Genomic DNA, 24,058 nt, shown 5'->3' on the forward strand with positions numbered 1-24,058 from the left:
AATGTCAAGGGTAATGAATCTGCAATCACTAATCACTATGCTGTGCCGACTACAAAAAAAACGGAGACATCAAAGAAGGATAAGTAGGTGGGGAATTTTTAACAAAGTAGTGGTGCTTTAAAAGAGATGCATGCAGATGATTCACATGTTGCATAATGAGCTACATTGGCCACTTCTCACCATTTTGCCGTGCCTGTCCAAAGAAAAAATAAAGAAGACATAACTCAGTAATTGGCAGAGGCGGATGACAATGGCGAGTTGCTAGGACAGAAGGTTCGTTCGAACGTTGTGATGGCAGTGTGCCCCAGAGTTTGACATAGAGACGATGTCATACCACTAGAAGTCTTCTACACCTGAATGAAAATGGTCAGCGACAAGAGGCAAGGGGTGCTCATACGTGAAGAGATTCCCCTAAAAGTAAAGCTGAAATCAGAGTAAACTACTATGTGCAAGAGCCATGTCTTTACTTTCAAGCCAAACCTAAGCGTAGCCATGTAGATTGCTCTTGCGTAACTCCAGGCTTAACCACAAGCTAAACCACAGCTAATTTTTTTCTCTCTCAACAAGGGAAAGTTATTGTTAAAATGAGAAATGCAGCTCAGTTCCTCATAAAATTGAGCCTAACAAAGCCCACCGTCACATTGCCCCAAATGACCATTTCACAGCTGACTATGTTCTGCTAGTATGGCATCAATATGTGCCACCAACTTTTTTGTCTGGACTCAGGAGACAACAAAATGACACCAAAAATATATATTACATAAAGCAACGTGGCTTCAGTGCGCTCCCACTATTTATACATCAGCCGCTCCTGGATTGTTTATTGGATGCTTTGAGGTGTGTGATTACTTGATATTTTCAGCAAACTTAGTTATGCATTTGTCCCTCTTGCAAGCATTGTTTTTTGTGTTGTGGCTATTCAAGGCCTCAAGTGATGCTTGTTTGGTAACTTCATTTTAGAATTGACCTTTCACTGTTGGCCTGTTCAGTTCTCAATTGCCATTCTTATGCATATGATCACATTATCTAATACCGTTTTATTCTTGGTCATTCCTACAGATTAAATTGCTGTTTTTTTACGCGTGTTTAAAACATTATATAGTCGTTATGCTGAGTTAGTGGAACCAGTGAAAAGAATATGAGACAGTACACCACATCTACAAGTTTTCATGGTTTTCGCTGGGTCTGCTACGCCAGACATGTATGAAATAATAGCCCACATTGCCACCACATCATGATCCTGGCGGCATTTGCCATTTCACGTAGTTATTTGTAATCAGTTAAAGTGCCTCTGCATGCTCGAAGTTTGCATTTCTTGTGGTTTAAATGTGCCCGTTTATTTTCATAGTTCAGTTCAGTCGTTCAGTCGTGTCCGACTCTTCGTGACCCTATGGACCATGTCACGCCACGCTTTCCGGTCTCTCACTATCTTCCTAACATCACATAACTTCATCTGCAGTGCCTCGAGGATGCCATCTAACCATCGTGTTCGCTGCCTACCCCTTCTCCGGCGACCCTCAACATTTCCCAACATCAAATCTTTCTCCAGCGACTCCTCTCTTCTCATCAGATGACCAAAGTAGCTGAGCTTTAACTTTAGAATTTGGCCTTCCAATGAGCAGTCAGGGTTTATGGTCGACAATATCGACTGATTTGATCTTCTGGCAGTCCAAGGAACTCTCAAGAGTCTTCGCCAGCACCACAATTCAAATGCGTCAATTCTTCGGCGGTCAGCCTTTTTCACAGTCCAACTCTCGCATCCATACATCACAACTGGAAAGACCATAGCACGAGTTATACGGATCTTGGTTGGCAGACTAATGTCTCTGTTCTTTACTAGGCGGTCAAGGCTTTCCCAAAAGCAGGCGTCTCCTAATTTCATGGCTGCAGTCTCCTTCCGAGGTAATCTTGGAGCCCAAGAAGAGAAAATCTGTCACAGCTTCCACTTAGTTGCTATCTGGAAATTCACCTGTCGAAAACCACATGCCCGTGTTCTTGCAGCTTGTTGTTTTGGAAAAAAGTTAATGATTCATGTTCCTTTTATGTGATGTTTTGCTTAATTATCTGTCTTGGGGTTTGTTCGTTATATGGAGTTCTTAAAGAAGAAAAGGAAAAAAAATGCCTACGTTTGCACCAAGTTGTGGGGTATGCAGGACAAAGGAAGTGGTGGTGTTTGGTAATGGGAGGTGGTGTTGTGCTGCTGACCCTAGTGACGCCACTGTCAGCATAAATAGAGAAAACATTCTCTTCTTTAACATATTGACACAAGGTAGAAGAGTTATTCAGTGTGACTTTGTTATCACTAGGGTTTTAATTATAAATTTACACATTCCGGCACCTTTATAAGGGGTTAAAGAGTGAGTGGCTTTTTGACATGTGCAACATTGTTCTTTGTGACTGTGTTTGCAAAGAAACTAGAACATTTCCTTAAGCATCTGTCTCGTCTTTGTTGCCAGGTCCGGTTTGCTGACTATGGCACGTCTGAGTATGTCAGCCCTGACTACATCTTTACAGACTTAATGTTTGAAGACGTGCCTCGATTGTGTCTGGAGGTGGAGATGTATGGCCTGAAGCCAGTGAGTTGCCATATCGTCTCTTTATGTTCCTTATATATCCCTGTTTGATGCATTTCTTAGTTTCCAGTCTTGTGTTTGTCTTCTTTTAGTACTGTCTCTCAGCTGCTCAATCTAGTGCTCCTTTCTTATGGACAAAAGTGCCACTGTAGCAGATGCACTTATCTCGCCATGTGTCGCACCTTGTGTGCAGGGTTCATGTCGCAATGTTTTACTACCCATTTTGTTATGTTTAGTTGTTACTCATGTGCCTTTCTTGGATTTTGTATCATTACTATTTTGCATGAACGCCTTACAGCTTGCACGCTGTTATGCTGTCAGATCAGGTAGCATACTTTTTTTATACACACCATTTTTTAAAATGCTGCGGGGTGAGTCAGTCTAATTTTGTTCAGTATTGGTTGCAACGACTTTTTCAGAAAAAAAGAGAAGACAACAATTGGCTGTTTACCTTTCCACTTTCCAAAATCTTATTCATTGTGAACGGGTATTCAACTTTTGAAGTTTTCTTTATGCAGTCAAATTTCGATATAATGATTCACGCGGGACCGCAAAAATAGTTCTGAAAAATCTGCGATAATAAGCCAGTGGTCAAACCTAGGCATGAAAATTACTTACCTTGGCGGTAAGCACATGTGTAGACAAGCAAAACCGCAAATGAAAATGTTGCACTAACTTCGGAGCTGATTTATTTGAAGAAATTGGTTATGGTATTTTCTTCTGCCTTACGCAGCACACACGACCACATACTGCATTACACCACTACAGCACATACGCAACACCTCATCGGGTATGCTTGCACCAAGCAATGAAAATATGGACTTTGTCCATGCACAGAAAAAACATCGGAGTTCGATATGATCTCATCTTCATTGTTCCCTGAAGTTTAAAAATATTGTCTCAGTCGTCCAAAATGATTGCGATGGTCGATGGTGCAATGCTAGCTGTCTGCAGGGGCCAACTCACTTTTCTCCTGTGTCAATTTCTTGCAGTGAAAGCTGCTTTCCTATCTTCTTGGCACCTTCGCTGGCTGCAGCCAGCATCATATCTCGCACAAACTTCGCAACAAGATAATCGCAACCAAAAAAAAAAAGAAAAAAATCTTCCGCACGTGTGAATGGCACGAACAACTGACGAACGACACACAACACATATAGAAAAAATCCAGGTGGCTATGCCTTCTGGTCACTGCATATTGGTGGTGCTCAGAGCTGGCAACAGATATGCTGATGATGATACGTAGCTACAGCCCATGGACGATACACACAGAAGCGGCGGTTTCTGTTCCACGCGAGAGTTACGAGCTGTGGCACTGTTAATTTTAGCCGAATTCGTAATACTGATGTTCCTAGGCAATAGAAAAACAAATAAAATACTTATGTTATTCTGAAATATACCCTGTATTGAAATTCGTAATTCTAAAATATTTTTACATTGAAAACATGGGAAATCTGTTGAGGCTTTTTAAAAAATTAAATAATTTGAAAAATTTGATGTAGTGTTCGTAGTAACGAGATTTGACTGTATTCATATTCAATTCATATTTGAAAATTTAGTATGCAGATCTTGAAGTTTCACTAGTGAGTATACCATGAATAAGGACAGTGACACGGTTACACTACTTACTTGGTAAAATGGAAGGCCTCTGCAGCAGTATTGCAGTGCATTGTGAAAGCAGGAGCAGTATGGGTGTCTTCTCTGCTCAACTGTCCACATAGCATACACCTAATGATCACATGATTGTTGCACATGTCCGTTGTATTAGACGACGGGGTATTCGTGTGTCCGCTCAAACAGTGCACACTTTACAGCAGATTAAAGGGAACTGCGGAAACAACAAGCTGTTTTAATAATGCTTCAAAGAGAGCCTCTTCTGGGAAACGATCATTTATAACAACTTTATTGTTGTGAAATATTTCAGGTTGAAATGAGCGAAGAGGGTGGGAACTGAACAAGTTATGAGACTGAATACTGTGAGTTAGTAGAGCAGATTTTCACCCCTGCCATGCAGGAATTGTCATTCTTACCGAATGTCATTTGTTCAGTTCTCATTTTTTCGACGCGCTGCCACTCAACCAAAACTAATGTCATTTGCAAATGATAGCAATTGCAATGGATACACAACTGTTGGTACACCTTCGATATGATGCGAAAATGACTGCACTATGAGCGAAAGCAGCCTTTAAATTCATATTCGTCTTGCATGCCTCTTAACCAACCTTTTAATTGCGACTATCCATTAGCAGCTGGGTCGTCGGCGTTTGTTTACTAAAGGGTACGAAAGGTGCGCACGGCGGCGCTAGGGTGCGAAAAGTGTATGAGTTGGCCAGTTTCAACAATCTACACTTTGTGCACTAAAGCGAGTGTCAGGGGCAACACGTAAAATAGGCAATGTCTAGTGTACTGTCCGACGGCGCTTCTATAAAACCTTTGAGTATTGCCCAACGGCGCACCATACTACAGCCCTGCCAAGTCCTGTCTTCGCAGGATCATTTGTCAGGGTAAAGGCCTGTAGAAAAATGCCCGACCCCCGCCTCGCCAGGAAAGCCGACGACAAATTCGTTCACTTGCCACACCAAATGCTGCGACCTTATCGAAACGGTGCTGTCCGTAAAGGGTCGGACGACGGCGCTCTGCTTGTGCGCTATGCCCTAGTCATCTGTCAGCCTAAACAGTTTTTCATTAGCCACAGCTGACAGCATTTTGGAAATAGTAAATTGCCTATTTGTGGAACTGCATTACTGTCAGTTCAATTGCCTCGCAATTAACGGAAGGTGTAATTTTGGCAACACCTTAGCAGCGGAGCTAGATTAAGAGATCAGATGAGCTGTGCCACACCAGCGGTAACTGCTACAGGACTGTGAGCAGAAGTTTGCTTTTATTGCAGTTATCACTCCTACCAGAATCTCTGTACATAACAGTAATTCTCAGTAAAGATTATTTTTCTGGATTTCTTCATCCAAGCACATATTATTTAAGATCAACAGAGCATGCTTTTCTGCGAAAGAAATCCGCCGCCGTGTCGTCTGCTCGGTGCCGATGGACTGCGGCTGGAGCGGCCGGTGCCGCCCGCGCTGAATGCAGTGGCTGCGGATTATCTGGTAGCTAAGATGACTTTGCTTTCTTTTTTTAATGTAATTGTAATTCATATAGTTTAATGACTAGCTACAAATTTATAGGCGTGCAGGAGTTGAATTACACTTCGATCACATCACAAAAACTGTCAAAAACCTGTCAGTCAGCCCCCACTCCTATTGGTCGACTGGTCCTCGGATCAGAATCAACCAATAGGAGTGTGACTAGCGAATTGGTTTGTGACAGTTTTTGTGATGTGACTGAAGCGTAATGCTTGCGGCACTTTTGTAGTTTATTTCGGGTGTATATTCTCACTGAGTCTCTGGGGGTCGAGATAACACATTTTCTCGTTGATCGCATTCGAATGAGTTCCTCTGAGACAATCATAGCTAATATTGTTTCATCGAATGCCATTATATTTGCTTGTGTGGCAGCAAACAGATATTATTTTCAACGAAATTTATTTGATTGAAATGACATTAAATTTGCCTTGTGGCAAGGGCATAAATAACACTTTGTCGAGAATTACCTTTTGTCAGATGATTCTAATTTCCCATTCAAGCACTGGTTGAGACCAACCACAGTGGCTGAGTGCATCAGTGGAGGCAAGCTATAAAAGGTGCCCACGTGCTTTGCTATGTCAAAACAAAAGTGCCCTCTTTTATGGGTATATTTTGAGCAAGTGCCTGTAAAACTTAACGCGTGACCGCTTGAGAATGGCACTAATACAGCATGCCGCTCATTTGTAATGACAGTGCACTTGCCCTTCTGACTGCAGCACAGAAGAGCCAGTGAATTTGCAGCTGTGGTTATTCATGTTGCAATCTCGGTTGCATTGGTTTAGCAGGGATGTGGTACTAACTGCATTGTGGGCTTGAAGATTTTGAGAGGAAAGTAATGAAAGTGGCCTGGTTGCAGTTCTCTTCGACAGGAGCATGGCCCCTGAAAGCTCTGGACAGTGTGCACTACATACTGGTGGAGCAGAACTGTTCCATGGTGGTAAAGGTAGGCCATCATTTAGCTTTACTCTTGTGCCAGCGCACAGTTCTTGGTATGGCGAGAATAGTATTCCTGGTGCTGCTTCGCAAGTACCACATATAATATGAGGTGTAATTTTGGAATAGCAGAAATGGGAAAAGAAACTTTCATCTGCTTATACTGTAAGCGAGGAAAGATCAACATTTAGCAGTTGTTTTTGCGAGTCGTATGCGCTCAGCGCTTTCACGCTCTACGCAACCCTGCACCATGTGTTCAATAGTACTGCGAACCTTCATATGCATTGTTGGTTCGCTCTCATTCTCATGCCGACACGCTTGATCAGAGAAGTTCACGCACCGTGAGGAGAACAGCTCAGCAGAATGAAAAGTTGGGCTAATTGAAAGCTGTTCATGATTGATAAGAGGGCGCAGACGGAACGCGGACACATGTGGTCTTGTTGTATTCTTCTCTGTGTCCACATTCCGTCTGCGCCCTCTTATCCATCATGAAGAACAGCTCACATTTGCCCGGCAATCGCGGAAGCCACAGCCACTTCTAGCTCGAATGCAGGACATCGCATAAACCGTCGGCCACCTCGCGCCGCGCCTGTTCGCTTCTAGCATTGTATGCAGGCACGTGGAATGTACACCCAGGAAGTGTTCTCAGATTTGGAGTTTTCACTATCATCCACTATGTAGATCGTCTGCCTAGAGTCCTTTGCTGGAGACATCTTTCTGTATAAAATCTTTTTCAGTACCTCGAAATGCGTTCAGTATCCCACATTTCTTGAAAGCGCAACCAACGCGCTCCTTTGGAGTACTGGTCAAGCATCTGCAATTCGGCTGTAGGAGATGACCAGCATTGCAAGAGACACCCGTGCCAGATATTCTTGGCATGCTTCCGGTCGTGTATGCTTTGCGGGCACCATGGTCTCGATGATCACTGGATCAGTATGATGAAACTGAAACCATTGAAACAGTCAGCCAGGCTAGATCTCACCTCTCCTTGCTGGAAGCCTAATGCTCATAGCGCTAATTAATAACGAGGCAGGAAGAGCGAACTTAGGCCGAAATTTGTTTGGATCCACATATGAGGTGGAAGTCTGACAGTACAAAATCGGGAAAAGAAACATTGTATTATATGGGGGTTTTACGGTAGGTGTATGCCAAACAGTATGCAACTTGAAAGTCCTTTATGTCACCTATGCCTTTGTTCCCATCACAGCATACACATCACATTCCTGCTGTGTTTTGACTAGGACGAAACAAATTATTATCTAGGTGCTTGTGATTAGATTGTTGCGGTGCTGTGGCCTCTAAGGGTCTTGATTTACATCTGATGTGAATCTTGGAATCCATGCTAGCATCAGACATATTTCAGACTGAATAAAAATTATTGGGTGGTTATTATTGCATGATTACAAAATGCCAGTTTTCACACGCCCACTACATGAGAAAGCAAGGAAGATGGGAGGTAAACCAAAGTTGTGTGCATTGTCCAGTCACTCTGCAATGATATCTGGGCGTTATGGCCACCAATACGCCACTTAAAGAAGAAAAATATTTCATGCTTGTTCTTTGTTAGCAACTAGATGCACTCCTTTTATATTGTCGACAAGTTTAACTAGAGCTATTTGAGAAGCAAAATTTTGGATGCGAAACAAATTTAAATATTAAAAGCTTGGTATAAATCAAATATTTTAAAAATATTTTTGGATCACTGCCAAGGTAAAGGGTGTCCATGAAAACTTTTTCACTAAAACTAGAAAATGCACATGAATCAGTGTTCTCTCCTCAACAGAAAATTGTTAAGCTAGCATCATTAACACCGAAAATGTTGGAGATCGAAAATGACTCTCCTCCTCTCTCCCATCAACCCAACGCTTGCCAGCACAGAAGAAAAAATTCTAGAGGGCACTTTGGAGGCCACTAAAGTGCGATGAGGCGAAAGCCATTATAACGCGATGGATCGTAGCCTTCCTCTACGGCACCTCTATCTCCCTCTCTTCTTTCACTCCCACCTTCCTCCTATCCTTTACGGTGTCGTGATACATGTGTCCGCGGAGAATTGTGACAGATACTACACCTTTTCTATCCTGTAAATTGGTTTCAAATGCCGCTGATGCCTGCTGTACTAACGCCTCCTAGACATCTAGGACTGCTTCTGTTTGCTCTGTGATGCGGTGTTCAAAGAAGCGGCCAATTAATGTGCCGCATAGCATGGGTCGCTTGGTGACGTCATTACCTGTCGTGACGGTACATCGTGCACCCCTTGTCAAACACAACCAGCGTTTCAATGAACGCATCAAAGTTCACCGGCGTTCTGCAATTCGTTTACAGGAAAGGAAATGCGCGGTATCTGTCACTCGCGGAGTCCCGCTATCATCTTCACTGTAGACAAGGGAAATTGTGAAAAGCTTTTCACGATCTGGGGCATGGCGCAGTTGGTAAAGCGCTGGGCTGGGGATCCAAGGGATGGAGGTTCGATTCCCGGTGGAGACAAGGTTTATTAATCTATTTTTAACTCTCCATCTCAAAAACGTGACACCTCTACTGATAACCTTCTGTCGACAACAATAAGGCATTAAGGCCTTCGCCTTAAAAAAGATGAACGAAAGAAGCTGCGGTGGAGCCTTACCACTTTCCGTTCCGCCCGCTTCACTTGGGAGTGTCCAGTGGGTAGGCACACCGAGCAAGAACCAGTGACGTCACATAAGAGGTTTGCATCGTATGAGAGGTTTGCGCAGGAGAAACTTGCTGCTCTATTCGCTTAAGAATGGTTGCCAGGACAGCTGTTTGAAAATTTTCTTGTAAATTATTGGCTCCATGCAGAGCTTTTAAATTTGGCTCAAATACGCACAAAGACCATGTCTATGGATTTCTTCCACTTGAATATTGGAAAAAGTAACATTTCAGGGGCACTTTGAAATAGAGGTGAAATCTTCAGACCGTGCCCAGGAAACAAGTTTATTATGGGTGCACAAATAAGAAATTTTGATGTGCAAAGCAAATATGAATAGTAAAAATTGATAGCAGAAAGAATGTTCTTGAATAACCTTTGAAGTTATGACAGGAAATTACAGTGTTCATTGGCCACGGATCAGCCAGCTAACCGAGCCCATCTATGCTATGCTGTGAACTGCTCTCGCTTCCATGCGCATCATTCTTTCAATTGTGTACCCTGAAGCTTTCAGCACCCCCCTCCCCCCCCCCCCCCCCCCCCCTCTCTCTTTTTTGCTATTATTACTATTATTGTTTTAGAGCTATTCCACTTCAGGGCTCCTGGTGGTATGCAAGCAGTGAAGCATTAATGGAAATGGGAAAAAGTCACTGTTGAGCTGTTCTTATCTCTCAAGCAAATGATCGTTGTGCAAGTCTTTCATTAAATCAGTTTACCATGCTGCAAGTGATTGTTGTCAGGTTTTTTTTTTTTCAGGGTTATTCAGTAATATGAGCCTTTTTTTTCCCTCAGTTGCTTGAATTAACAGATTAAATCTCCAAAAAAATGAGCTTTTACTATGCAGCTCCTCACTTGAATGTGTGTTTCAGGAATGGCCCACTGAGACGTCACGTGCCAAAGTGCACTTGTACCTGCCTGACGGTGTGTCCCTGTACGAATTCTTGCTGGAAACCGGCATGGCCTGCAAGGCTGACCCAGAGCCAGACTCTAGTGGCGGCAATGACGTGAGTGCCTAGCCCTGAAAAACACGGTGGCCATGGGATGAAATGTCAAACTATGAAACTCCTCTTAGGGCATAACAGCATGCTTCTATTTGTTTCTGCTAGCAAACATGCATGTCTCTACTTTGAGGCAGGTAGTTCTTTTTTTTTTTTCAAAGATGAAGTAGCTCTTTCTTGATTTCAGATATCGTACGCAGGCAGTCTGACTGATGGAGTTGATCACATGGGCTTGTCTGGTGAAATTCTTCGAGTGGTGTTTACCATGGTAGGCCGTCAGCAGGTCCCTAGTGCCAAAGCCATTGAGACAGTCATTTTACTCGAAATTTCATCTTGAAACAGAATTGTTCATAAGAGAATACTTATTTTAGAGTATACAGCTATTCCATATTTTGAATAGATTGATAATTGTATTATTTATTTCATATGATTTACGCCATTTTGTCTTTTAGTTTGGATGGCTTTATGATTCTTTGTGTTGTGTTGTAATAAAACCCACTTACCATTTGTGCTTCTGAGTGGGTCCGAAATGTGTGGATGGTTCTCCTGTTGTCAAACATTATCCTTTGAGCTCGGTGGTTTTGCACCTTGGCTGATAGCCAGAGCCCCTTTGCAAAAGTGCTATTCTGTGAGACCTTTTATCTTGCACTTGCAGGAAACTGACGTATTCCCCTGTCCATACAAGTCTGTAGAACTTCCCGAAACAGGGCTCTTCCCTGTGGTGGTCACCAACCTGGTGCAGGCAGATGTGGCATGCATCCAGCTTGCCAAATATGACAATCCTGCAAATGATGAGCAGAAAGCCATCAACAGCTCCATTGAATCGTTTTTTACCATGTCGGCAGAGCTGCAGGAAGTTGCCAAGGACTGCCCTCTATTGAAGAACACATCCGAAGGTGAGGGCTGTTGCAATAATGTTGGGAGTGCCCAAAAAAGATTTGTTCGTGAGATACAAGAGTTGCCCATGTAGAGATTACTCACATAATGTCAATTGCGCAGTTCCTAACTTATTATGGCTCTGCAGCTTTTTCTTGGGCTCTGGTCTCCATAGTTGGAACCAGGTTCAAAATGTGCTCAGAAACCCTTCAGTGACTCACAATTGCTGTAAGCATGTTTGTGTGTGGGCACGTGTGTTCACGTACTTTCGCATTTGTCTTTCCACACAACAGTTGGTGCTTCCCTTTTTTGCCGCTTTTCTTTCTCTAGGCACGCCTTGCCTTGGCAAATATGGCTATGACAAGCTGTGGTATCGTGGTCTTGTACTTGGCACCCAGAAAAAGAAGGTGTCCGTCCTCTACGTGGACTATGGCAACAGTGAAGTCATCTCCAGAGCCAAGTATGGCTTTTTGAGTGCTTGTTTTTTTGGGACATTTCTTCGGAGTCATTTGGGAAGGGGGATGTTGACTAGTGCCGTGTTGTTTCTCTCGTCCTGTTGCAGCTTGCGTGTGCTGCCACCCAAGTATTTTGACATTCCCATTCAGTGCAAAGAGTGCCGTCTTCATAGCATCCGCGTTGTCGGCGACGAAATCAATGCCAGGAAAATGCTGTCAGACATACTCTTCGAAGGGAACAACACTGTCTACCTGGCGAAGATCAAGGTTAGTTGCACTTTTTGGTGTTTCTAGTGTTCGGCGGCCGCGGACATCCTGAGCTGCTGTCTTGCTTGAGTTTGGGAGTCTTTTGTTATTGGCAGCCTGGTGTACTCGCACGATTTGGCTGTGTATTCAATCTCTAGGGAGACTGGAGGTCAGTTGAAATTATGCATGATTCTAACCTTTTTCGCCTTTTCTCACTTTTATGAAAACTATAATGAAATTAAAATGAGGAGCATGGTACTGCGGTATCAAACCTCCATTGTTTTTATGCACCTATATAACAAGCTTATTTGTGAATACCATGAAGTTCTTCAAAGTGATATAAACGACTAATAAATGTTGGTCTTGTATCTATAGATTTAAACAAAAAAAGTAAAGGAGATGGGGGGGGGGGGGGGGGGTCATTTAATTGCGCAGAAAATGAAGTTTTTATAAGCTAGGAAAAGGTAAAAACATATAACTACAGATGCTGCCATCACCGGTAAATTTTGCAGGCCCAGTTGGGAGCATCAAGACAGCTATTTGGTGCTAATCTACACAGCCATTCGCTTTCATACGAGTATCACACAGCCATTCGCTTTCATACGAGTATCACAGAGTCTATTTTAGACTTGATGTCATAGCGATAGGCAGAAAAACTTTTCAGTCCCATCTCCTGGGGAGTAATTGAATCTTTTGCTTCTGGAAAAATGCCTACATATTTGTAAGGAGCCATAAAATTGACTGAGAACAGGCGTAGTGTGTGTTCTCCAGTGTCCCTTTAAGGGGGGAGGCTACCCTTGAACACTGTTTGTATTTCTTGAGATACTTGAATGAAATTTTTCAGGGTATGCTCATAGTACACACATTTGAAGAACTACCAAGTTTCATGGAGCTGGGCTCATCGGTTCTCGACTAGAGGAGTATATCAAGATAGTTTACATGGGTCCCTAGGGGCAGGCCTGGAGAATTTGCAAAATGTGCTAGCAATGTGAAATTAGTTATGGCCATTTCTGGATAGTTTCCCCAGGGCAGGACAATTCCCTTTTTCCAAATTTCTTTGAAAAATTTTAGTATAGCCCAAAATTTAGTGTTAAAGTTTACACTTGACTTAGCAATATTTTACTTGACTGCCCCTAATTACACATGAAATATTTTGAAAAAAAAAAAAAAAAACGAATTGTCTTGCCTTCAGAAATTTACTTAGGTATGTAACAAAAAAAACCTCATGAAAATCCAATAAGCGGTTCTTGAGATATGACTTTTCCTAGCAGCCACACCATGCAAAAAATTGATTCTGAGAAAACGTATCTCAAAGGTTGAGAGAACAATAACTTTTTGTTTTTCAAGTTATCATGATGAAATTTTCGGAACAGGCTCATGACATTAACAAATGAAAAACCACCAAGTTTCATAGAATTGTGCAGGCTAGTTCTCAAGTTACAGAACCATATCAAATTGGTTCGAATAGGTATATCAGGCCTGGAAAAATTGCGAAAGGCACTGGCATTGTGCAATTTGTCATGCTGATTCCTAGATAGGTTCTTCAGGGCAAGACAAAACCCTTTTCCTAAATTTTCTTGCTGAAAAATAGCATAGCACTGAATTTTTTGTTATCAATTAGACCTATGTTGATTAATCAAATTAATTATGACAAATTCCGGACATAATATTTTGAATACATGGGCTTGCCTTGCCCTCAAAAATTTTGTTCAGGTACAATCGAGCCCACTTACAACGGCCCCACTTTAGACGAACACTCGCTTATCACGAACAAGTCCGGTGCCACCGTCAAAATATACATTGGGGCTATGGCGCTCCGTCTCGGCTACAACGAACATCTGTGCGACTAGCCGATCGGCTACAGTGAATGCCTTGGTGCCGCGCACCACTTTCCACATACTGAGATCCGTCGATCCTGTGCTCTGCAAGCTGTGACAATCGACATTTCAGATTCCCCTGCGGCATTTCGCCCGAGGCATGATGGGCGGCGCAAATGCAGCAAGTGGCTTCCCGGTTTATTTCTCGTGGCATCTCGTCAGAGGAACGAGGAGCGGCCCAAATGCGGCAAGCGACTTCCCGGGTTATCTTCCGCGGCATAAGCGCCAAAACGAAAAAAATAAAAGCTAGCCAAGCCTGCACTTAATGTGTGTCGCATCTCGAGGCATCGTGAGCGACCACGCAACGTTTAACACATTGCATGAAACCGTTTAGAGGGCACGACGAGAGATCATAAATCTGGCGATCGCAAAAATGGCGCAGAAGATATGTATTTGGCAACGCTGGTGGAAAGCTCTGGCCAAAAGTAGTGGCTTTTTATACGGTCGTACATCTTGTGGTGGCCTAAATGACCGGCAGTTGCATCGTCGTGGCAAGCCTCCAACACTCGATGATGAAGAGAGCGAGGGACAACTGGAACCCACCGGTGACCAGTTGGGTGGTAAACAGAGCGGTAAAGCATTCTGTGTTGAATCAGGAAAAGACTGAGTTGACGACGCAAGCGACTGTTGGGGGCTGATGATTGACTGCGGAGGTGAGTGATAATTGTGCTGCAGTAAGGATCAGCCAGCTGCAAGGCTGGGAAGTCAATGCTGATGTCCAGCAAAAATACATCGATAGGTGCAAAATCTAAACAATTAACAGGAGGCTGACTTGAGGGGAAATGTGTAGAGGCCGCATGGGAGTTGGTTGGAGTAGAAGGTAGCGCGCATCAAGAGAGGGCGTCAGCAATCAGGTGTTTTCTGCCGGATTTGTGCATGATGGTGAAGGTATACTCGTGTAAAGTCGTACCACCCAGTGGCCCAGTCAACTTGATAATTTCTTTAATGACGACAGCCAACAGAGTGCACCATGGTGACGATTTTGAAGTGGCGGCCATACAAATAGGGTTGAAATTTTTGGACAGACCAAACAATGGCAAGGCATTCTTGCTCCATAATGCTTTAATTACGCTCAGCTGGTGTGAGAGAACGGCTAGTGTATGCCACAACCTGCTCTTCAGACGTAGCATTGCGTTGCAAAAGAACCGCATCGATACCTTGTCCACTGGCGTCGGTATGAAGAATGGTGGGAGCTGTCTCATCAAATTGGCAAAGCACAGCAGTTGAAGTGAGTGCTTGCTTGAGGGATTGGAAGGCCTGTTCACACTCAATGGACCATAAGAAAAGTGCGTCAGACTTCAGGAGGCTGGGTAAAGGGGCCGCAATAGAAGCAAAGTTCTTTCTGGCGTTTGAGCCGAGAAAAATTATTTACAGCTGCAATTTTGTTGGGATCAAGCTGTATACCTGCCTTGCTAACGACATGGCCGAGGACTTTGATAGTTTTGCTTGCGAAGTGGCATTTTTTAGTGTTGCGCTAGAGGCCAAACATGTGAGAAGCTCTGAGAAGGTGGAAGTGCTTGGCGAAGTCTGATGAAAAGGTGATAATATTATCTAGCTAACACAAGCACGTCTTCCATTTCATTCCTCGAAGCACGGTGTCTATCATGTACTTGAAGGTGGCAGGGGCATTACACAACCCGAAAGGCATCACATTAAGGCATCCATCGGGGGTAGCAAATGCAGTCATGTCCTTGTCGGATTCATGCATGACAATTTGCCAAAACTCGAGAAATACTCAGCTCCTTGGAGTCAGTCCAATGCGTCGTCGACACGATACAGCGGGAACACCAGTAAATGATGATGATGATGCTTATGTACAGATGAAAGAGGTGAAAGTTCTGGCACCGTGCTCACAATATATACCAGGTGTCCCAGCTAACCTGGACCAAGGGATAAAAAATTAAATATCTGAAATAGCCAGAGAAATCGGTTATATAAAGCTGCCAGCCGTCTTGCGCACCAAAGGCAATTTTTTGTTTCAAAAATAATTAATGAGGTAATTAGGTTAATTTTTCTATTTTACTTAATATTGACTTTAGACAGTAAATGCAAATTGCAAAGTTGGAGAACAGCTTCAGAAACCCCCATTGCATATATTTGCGATAAAGAAAGCCTCACGTTTATCTTTTTCGCGCTCCACAGAAATCCCGCGAATTACAAAAACAATCGTGACTAGCACATTCACGTGCCATGATTGCCCTGCTCTCAACAGTGGCTTGAGAGAACAAAATCAGCTGTGGCTGTGGCTTGCGGTGGCAGGTCGATATGTCTGTGGTGGTTTCTTCACTTTCATGACTGTTGTGACCAGGCTGCGTGTTCAAGGCCCGGTTGGTTCATCGGGGCAGGAGCAAAGACGAGGCGGCTGGAATCCGGACTTCCAAGTGCGATGGAAAAACTTTTATGTACAAAATTTACATGGAGCGTTTTAGTACTGGAGCAACAGTCTCCGTTTTACCAATCCACGACACACCACTTGTCGTTCGTTTTATAGGGCTGATCCCCTATGTCCCCCAGATGGAAAGGCAGGGCAGTTTGTGAGGGAGTGTCTCTGTCACCTCACTCTCCCGCATTCTCGCACACACGCACAAGCACTGTTCGCACTCGTTGACACGTCCCTCTGTCTGGTTCTGGCTTGAGGGTGAGGAGGTGGCCGTCTAGAAAGCGTAGATGGCGTCAGCCGCTTGTCTCCGGGCGTGGTTGCATCTGGGCTGACTCATCGGTCCAGGTGTCGCTGGGCTGCATTCAGCTAGACCACTTAGCCGAAAGCTACCCGTGGCTCACCACGGGAAGAAATGAAAGGATGCGCACTCGCTTTCCATAGCGAGGCTCGACAATTGAATGGACCGGAATTTGGTCGCTTCCACTCCATTCTCCATTCGTCGACTTGTTGGCGGGACCCGCCCCCCCGCGTGGCGAACTGTTACCTCCGGTCGGCCGGCGCCAGGTTCCATAGCATCTCACCGGCGCCGAGGTTGGGTGCTCATCGCCAGACGATTCCCCCGCTTTGGCTTGGGAGGGCAGCTCGCCCGATCACAATAAAGGGGTGAGTGGCGCCTGCTTCCCGTCTCGATCTTTTGTTGCCGCTCGTCCGATCACATGACCCAGTTGGCGCATGTGACGGTGCAAGTTGGAGCGAGCGTGGTGAGCTGGCTGAGCGGGCTGCAGTCATCGCCAACTAACGCTGGAACTGGGCCATTGAGACATGGCCGCACGCGATTTTGGTTCACTCAATCTACGGTTGAGAGAAGGGTAATCGTGGAGCGCTAATGCGCTAATCATGTGACTGATTCTGTAATTCGCATGGGCTTCCTTTGGAGCTCGGAAAAAGATATACGTGAGGCTTTCTTCATCTTAAATATATGGAATAAGGGTTTCTGAAGGTGAGCTCCAATTTTGCAAATCACATTTACTGTCTAAAGTCAATAATATGCAAATTAGAAATATTAGCCTGATTAGCTTATTATTCCGAAACAAAATTGTTTGTAGTGCGCGAGAATCTGGCAGCTGTATGCAACTGGTTTCTCTAGCCTATCTCAAATATTTAATTTTTAACCCTTGATTCAAGTTAGCTGGGGCACCCACCCATTACGCGTGTGTGTGTGTGTGTGTAATATATAGAGAGAAACTAGAACGTTACCACAAACGCGACTGTTTGTTTTCAGTGTTTATTTTGCCGACAGTTTCCAGTTTTGTGATCATCGGCTTGAAGAAAAACACGAGGAGGTGTGACCCCGCCCCCGCAGCTCACTCGAGGGTGAGGGCAAGACCGCATAACGTGGCACATTCAAAAGGCGCTGCTGCGGTAAAAATAAAAAAAGAGCAAAAGCATCAACAGCGGACCTTGCAATGATGAGATGGAAACTGGGTGACAGAAAAGAAAAAAAAAAGTGGGAGGGTGAGGAAAAATAGGGGAAAGCGAGACGTGCGCAACTCTTGATTGGGTTTACATCAGACCAACAAAGTCAGTTCGGGTGTGCCTGTCGGGCTGAAAACCGGCTGTCGGGATCATGTATACGCTAGGGGTTCGAGCTAGACTACCGTGGCGTCGTGTCCCGCCAACCCTACTGCAGGGAGTGGGTTTGCTTGACCATGCCTGCTGGGCGAGGAGCATGTATACGCTGACGCGTCGGGCCGACTCCTCTCTTGCCTCCTTGCTGGTCAGCGACGGGGCCGTGAGCTGTTAGTCTGAGCATTCCTCTTCTCCCGCCTGCCCCTGGTTCACTTGCTCGACACACGGTGTAGCAGCGATCTCTGCCCGACTAGGGTGCCTCGATGTAGCGCGCGGCGCTGGTATCGAGGCACCCTATGCCCGACAGAAACAAGTTCATGTAAACCCGAACGAGTTGGGCTGGCTCTGACAGGCGGCACAGCCTACTCAACCCGCTTGCGTCGGGCTCATGTATACGAGGCATATTGCGCCGCGGCGCAACTATAGGCTCCCTATGCCCGACAGAAACGAGGTCATGTAAACCCGAACCCCGACAACCGGCTCCCCACTACCCGACCCGCTTGCATCGGGCTGGTGGCCGTAGCTGGGCATCAGCGAGCGGCCCGTATCAGGTGTCTGGACGCGCGCTCACGGGGAGGTGCAGATGCTACAACCGAATGCTCGACGAAAACGGGTCGGGTAGGGGGGAGCCAGCCCGACCCATCCGGGTTTACATGAGCTGCCAGGCAGAGATCGCTGCTACACCGTGCATCGAGCAAGTAAACAAGGCGCAAACGGGAAGAGAGGAATGCTCAGCCGAACAGCTCACGGTCCCGTTAGTTACTGAAATTTTTCCAGTGACTCTAACGGGACCTAGGTCCCGTCCTCGACCAGCGCCATCTCTAGGTGGCTCTGCCCCAACCAGCAAGGAGGCAAGAGAAGAGGAGCCGGCCCGACGTGTCAGCGTACACATGCTCCTTGCCCAGCGGGTAAGTTTGAGCCGTGGGTCGAGCCAACCCACCCCCTGCAGTCGGGCTGGCGGGACCCGACCCGACATTCGTTTCATGTATACCCCCTGCGTGTGTTGTGGGATGTCAGCGCAGGTTATCCCCCAGGTGTTCGAAATTACTCCGTAGCCCTTCGCTACGGCATCTCTTTGCCGCACGGGTTCAGTGTTATTCGGTGGCCGCATCGAGACATGCGCTCACCCCCCCTTCGTTCCTGGGTTTCGCGGCGTCGGCGTTGTCCCTCTTAACCAGCTCCACTTTCACTCCGACCTTCCTTCCTTCCCTTATGGTGCGATTCAGGCGTCCACAGGAACCAGTGTGACAGATACTGCGCCTTTCCATTGTAAACAGCTCCACTTTCACTCCCACCTTCCTTCTTTCCCTTGCTGCATGATTCAGGTAAATACTACGCCTTTCCATTCCTGTGAGCCAATTATGAAAGGCACGCTTCAGAGCTCGAGTGGAAGATGTGACCACACATGCTACACACTGCCAAGATAATTCATGAATAATGCAAACGCCCACACCGACCTGCAGGATAACACATGTGCAGTAACCGAGAATGCAAACACTCACAGAGAAAACCATCATATTTTCATGTAGTTTGCGTATATACAGCTAGTTTGATAGTCCGGATCTCTAGCCGATCGTCCCTTGGCTTTCGAGGAAGGCCTGGCCCGGATCTAGCCCGCCCTCATTTTCCTTTAAAACATATATTGCAGGGGTGGAAGTGCTCCAATTACTCCATTCTGCTATAAACTGCTTTCCCTGCTCCAAAATACAATATTGCTCCAAACTGGCTGTTCTGATGTTTTGCCATCAAATTTAGCAGAACACTGGAACAATGTCATTGCATCAGTGGCAGAGATGTAACGCATCTTGCACTGGGCTTAATACAAATGAATATTTTGTAAGGGAAGGAAGCATGGAGTACAATAAATATTTTTTCACTAGTAAATTTAATATGAGCCACTGGCGGTTGGAAATAATTGCAAAAAGAAAATGCACTATGCATGTGACATAGCACCTCCTCTCAGCCTTTTGAATCGCTGGTGGAGAGAAGCGAGATCAAGCGAAGCAGGTAGCGCAAATTATTGTGAGCCGTTAGGAAGAAAGCTTGTCAGACTGCAAAAACTGCATGTGTTATTCTAATGGTTCTGCTGTGAAAACAAGCAGGTACTTCACCATCGAGCCTCTTTGTCAGTGGCAAACTTTGCCAGGCCTACGGCAGACAAAACCATGCTTGAAACGGTATGGGTTGTTTGCCAAAGCTGTCACTCACTAGGAAGCTTCCCAAGAGTGTTGGAAAGGCATACGGGGCCTATCACCAAAATATTAAAAATGAGCCCCAAGCATTGCTCAAGCAAAGAATGATATTCTATTGGCAGGAGGCAGTGAAGTAAAAAAGGTGTTGGATGGAAAGGCTACCCTTCAATGCCATCTATCTGTAGCCCAAAGCCGCTCCAAAATGCCCGAGCCTGCTTCCATTCCTGTAGACCTCCATCATATTTACAAACGGACAAGACGATCGAGGTTGTGCTGCAGTTGTCGGCGATCCCACAGCCGACAAAAAGCACTGGATCGACGCTGGCGCCAAGCTTGTCAAGGCACGTTATTGTGGTCTGAAGGTGCCTTTTTGGCAGACGAAATACCCATGTGCTCAGAAATTTATCAGCAAAGGCATAGGATCAAAAGGGATCATGTCTGGGGGCTTTGAGGTGTATTCTAAATAAACAAGATAGATATGCACAATATAGGGAGCAGAAATGTCATGCCCATTAATCCGAATTATAAGTTAATATCACTGCTACAGTGCGTTGAAGTGGTAAAGTCGACATTTGAACCTATCAAGTCAAAATAGGTAAACACATTAGGTCAGACTAGATGTTCAGTTATGAAGTGCACCAGCAAGCGTTACGTTTGCTGCTAGTCTGTTCCAAGTTTTTGCTAAGGTCGACCTGTGTTATACATCTTTACATGCTTTAGCTGTTTGTCATGTCAGAGATAAGTGCGAAATTGGAAAGGCATTAAACTTGCATAAAAAGGAATCAGATTGGAGATTTTGTACTTCAGAAAAAGAAAACTGCAATTATCAAAGGCGTTTGACCTTGGAAATGTGCTCCAAAGGTGCTCCAAAATGGCTTCACTACTGCTCCCAAAGCTGCTCCAAAATGCTCGGGCCTGCTTCCACCCCTGATATTGCTAGAAATTCGATGAGACACTTGCTAACTTTGGCTACAGCTTTTTCAAGTCAGTTTAAGATATTTGCGAAGGTTCTTTCTTCTCATCTGCAGCTTGTGGCATTAGTCTCTTCGCCGTGCAACGTTTCTATGGGCCAACGCGCGCTGCCTCCCCGCAACCTCCCGATAACTTAATTGCTCTCCATTTCTCCGACCACGAAGCTTCCTTCACGACAGTCAAGAACTTTAGTGGAGTGTTTCTTAAAGGAATATGTGTGAAAAAATTGCCCACGATTACGTTACTTCCTAATGCGAAATTTGAGCGCAGCTCATCAGCTGTTTTACCTTTTCGATAAATTGAGGCAAAGATTTCGAGCAAGACAGTTATTTACAATTGCAGACAACTTATTTATTTTTTTAATTTTACACACTTATTCCTTCAAATAACACTCCACTAACAGTACTTGGCTGTGATGGAAGAAGCTTTGTGGTCAGAGAAATGAAGAGAGCAATTGAATTATCAGGAGGTTGCGGGAGGCAGCGCGTGGGTCCATAGGAACGTTGCGCGACGAACAGATAGCAGCGAGTGAGAACGGGATGCACGCACCACCGTGATCCGCGTTTCGGCTACCAGAGAGCACCCTCGCCGCCACTCAGGAAGAGGAGGAGGGGGGGGGCGACCCCTTTCCCTCCTTTCCTCGTGTTCTCCGGTTGCTGCGCGCTCTCCTGCCCCCATCGTTTGCCGCTGAGTGTACCCCCCCCCCCCCCCTCTTCCTGCGAGGCTCCGGTTGCCGAGCGCCGGCTCGAACTGGGGGACTGAAAGGAAAGGGGGGGTGGAACTAGTTACGAGGCCGACGACGCCGCGAAACCGAGGACCGGGCGCCAAAGAGCTGCGCTTTAAAATAAAATAGTTGTCTGTAATAGTACATACATGTCTTGCTCGAAATCTTTGCCTCAATCTATCGAAAAAGGTGAAACAGCTGACGGGCTGCGCTCAAATTTCGCATTAGGAAGTAACGTAATTGTCGGCAATTTTTTCACCCCACGCTCCCTCTTCTCTTTCTTTTTTTTCTGTCACCCGGTTTCTGTCTCGCTCTTGCACCATCACAAGGTCCGCTGTTGTTTTTTATTTTATTGTTTGCCGCAGCAGCGCCTTTTGAATGTGGCACGTTATGCGGTCTCACCCTCGAGTGAGCTGTGAGGGTGGGGTCACACCTCCGTGTTCTTTTTGTTTTTGTTTTTTCAAGCCGATGATTACAAAACTGTAAAGCTGCCCTGACGAAGAAAATACCATTCCCGAAAATAAACACCGAAAACGGACAGTCGCGTTTGTCGCAACGCTCTACTTTCTACAGTAAACTGGCCCATTGAAACTTACTGGATATGTATATATGTGTGTTTTCTTGACAGAACTCTACTAGCCTCTGCCCTGGGACCATTGCTCTCTGGGAAAGAGAGCAATGGTTAGCCTTGACCGCCTAGTAAAGAGCAGAGACATTAGTCTGCCAACCAAGATCCGTATAACCCGTGCTATGGTCTTTCCAGTTGTGATGTATGGATGCGAGAGTTGGACTGTGAAAAAGGCTGACCGCCGAAGAATTGACACGTTTGAATTGTGGTGCTGGCGAAGACTCTTAAGAGTTCCTTGGACTGCCAGAAGATCAAATCAGTCGATATTGTCGACCATAAACCCTGACTGCTCATTGGAGGGTCAAATTCTAAAGTTAAAGCTCAGCTACTTTGGTCATCTGATGAGAAGAGAGGAGTCGCTGGAGAAAGATTTGATGTTGGGAAAGGTTGAGGGTCGCCGGAGAAGGGGTAGGCAGCGAACGCGATGGTTAGATGGCATTCTCGAGGCATTGCAGATGAAGCTATGTGATGTTAAGAAGATAGTGAGAGACCGGAAAGCGTGGCGTGACATGGTCCATAGGGTCACGAAGAGTCGGACACGACTGAACGCCTGAACTGAACTGATATATGTGTGTGTGTGGGGGGGGGGGGGGGGGGGGGGTTTGGTTGGTTTATTGGGTTTAACGTCCCAAAGCGACTCAGGCTATGAGAGACTGTGTGTGCGTGAGCCCTTCTATAACAGATATCTTTTTAATATTATTCATTTTAGTGGAGGCAGCTTGTATAATTATGCATTTGCCAGATTTCTTGCCTGTCTGAAGCCATTTGGAGCACCTAAACATTACTCAGTACCTCACGTATTACTGGCGTGGTGCACAGAGTTGTATTGTAAAGTTGTGGTAATGAAAGGGCATAAAATTATGGGTCATGATGTATGGCTGAAAACCAATCACTAAGAGTAACTATATTTGGTTCCATACTACAGACGTTTTCACAGCACTGGCTACGTCGACAGTTTTGAAGTCCACATTGTTATTTCTTTTACAGTGTGTGTTTGCATGCTTGTGTGTTTGAGAGAGGCAGTGGTTGAGCGAAGATATAGAAGAGGAAAGTGTGTGGGCCTGTCACTGATGCTTGTTTCATGTTACTGATGATTAGTGGCACTTACTCAGAGTGCGGCATGACCCAATATGATGTGAATGATTTCCTGATGAGCAGAAATGAAAGTAAACACCGCAAGTAACTGCTTTGTCGTTTCTTTCTCTTTGTTTTTGCTACAGAACAAAGATAGTACACCTATTGAAATCGACCTACTCAATTCCTCCTCCTTGGACCTTGTCTACAAGCCACTAGCTGAGAAAGGGTACATCACCATTGATGACAGCCCATGAATCACCCAGAGCAAGTCAGCTTCATTGATGTGCCTCATTTTGTACTACTGCCTTAGCATTTTCCAGCATCAAGGCTGTTGTGATACACAGGTGCATAGTTTATTATTGTCCCTTTGAGTATATGTTGTGTCCCTTGTCTCCAAGAGGTGAGAAATCTCTTGAATATAACAGATGTTGTGTCCCGTGTCTCCAAGAGGTGAGAGATCTCTTGAATATAACAGATGCTGTTTGGTCTCTCTGTTAACACAGTTTTCTTTTTAAAATATGGAAGGGCTGCATCCTGGAGAGAAGTACTCTATTTTCTTTTTGCCCACAAGATTTCGAAAAATAAAAAGATGGTCCATTGCTATACTGGCCTGTGTTTTTTTGCTTATTACCGAGCAAATGCACTCTCTCTCAGACAGTTGGATCACAGTCGGACTTTTTTTTTTTATGGCGAGGCTTA

The 24,058-nt window shown here is 45.1% G+C and overlaps 1 protein-coding gene across 1 annotated transcript in view; it reads left to right on the plus strand.

The window, feature by feature from the left end:
- The window catches only part of LOC146207216 (uncharacterized), a 123,358-nt gene extending 99,394 nt beyond the window's left edge, over positions 1-23,964 (plus strand). The window contains exons 28-34 of the mRNA XM_084575543.1: positions 2,457-2,576; positions 6,567-6,653; positions 10,175-10,309; positions 10,959-11,199; positions 11,510-11,639; positions 11,742-11,901; positions 23,503-23,964. Of these exons, the coding sequence (XP_084431669.1) occupies positions 2,457-2,576; positions 6,567-6,653; positions 10,175-10,309; positions 10,959-11,199; positions 11,510-11,639; positions 11,742-11,901; positions 23,503-23,613 (984 nt within the window). The 3' untranslated portion in view covers positions 23,614-23,964. The remainder of the gene's footprint in view (positions 1-2,456; positions 2,577-6,566; positions 6,654-10,174; positions 10,310-10,958; positions 11,200-11,509; positions 11,640-11,741; positions 11,902-23,502) is intronic.
- The last annotated feature ends 94 nt before the right edge of the window (positions 23,965-24,058 follow it).

The sequence above is a fragment of the Amblyomma maculatum genome, chromosome 1, assembly GCF_055883805.1.
Source record: "Amblyomma maculatum isolate TAMU_Amacu chromosome 1, ASM5588380v1, whole genome shotgun sequence".
NCBI lineage: Eukaryota > Metazoa > Arthropoda > Arachnida > Ixodida > Ixodidae > Amblyomma > Amblyomma maculatum.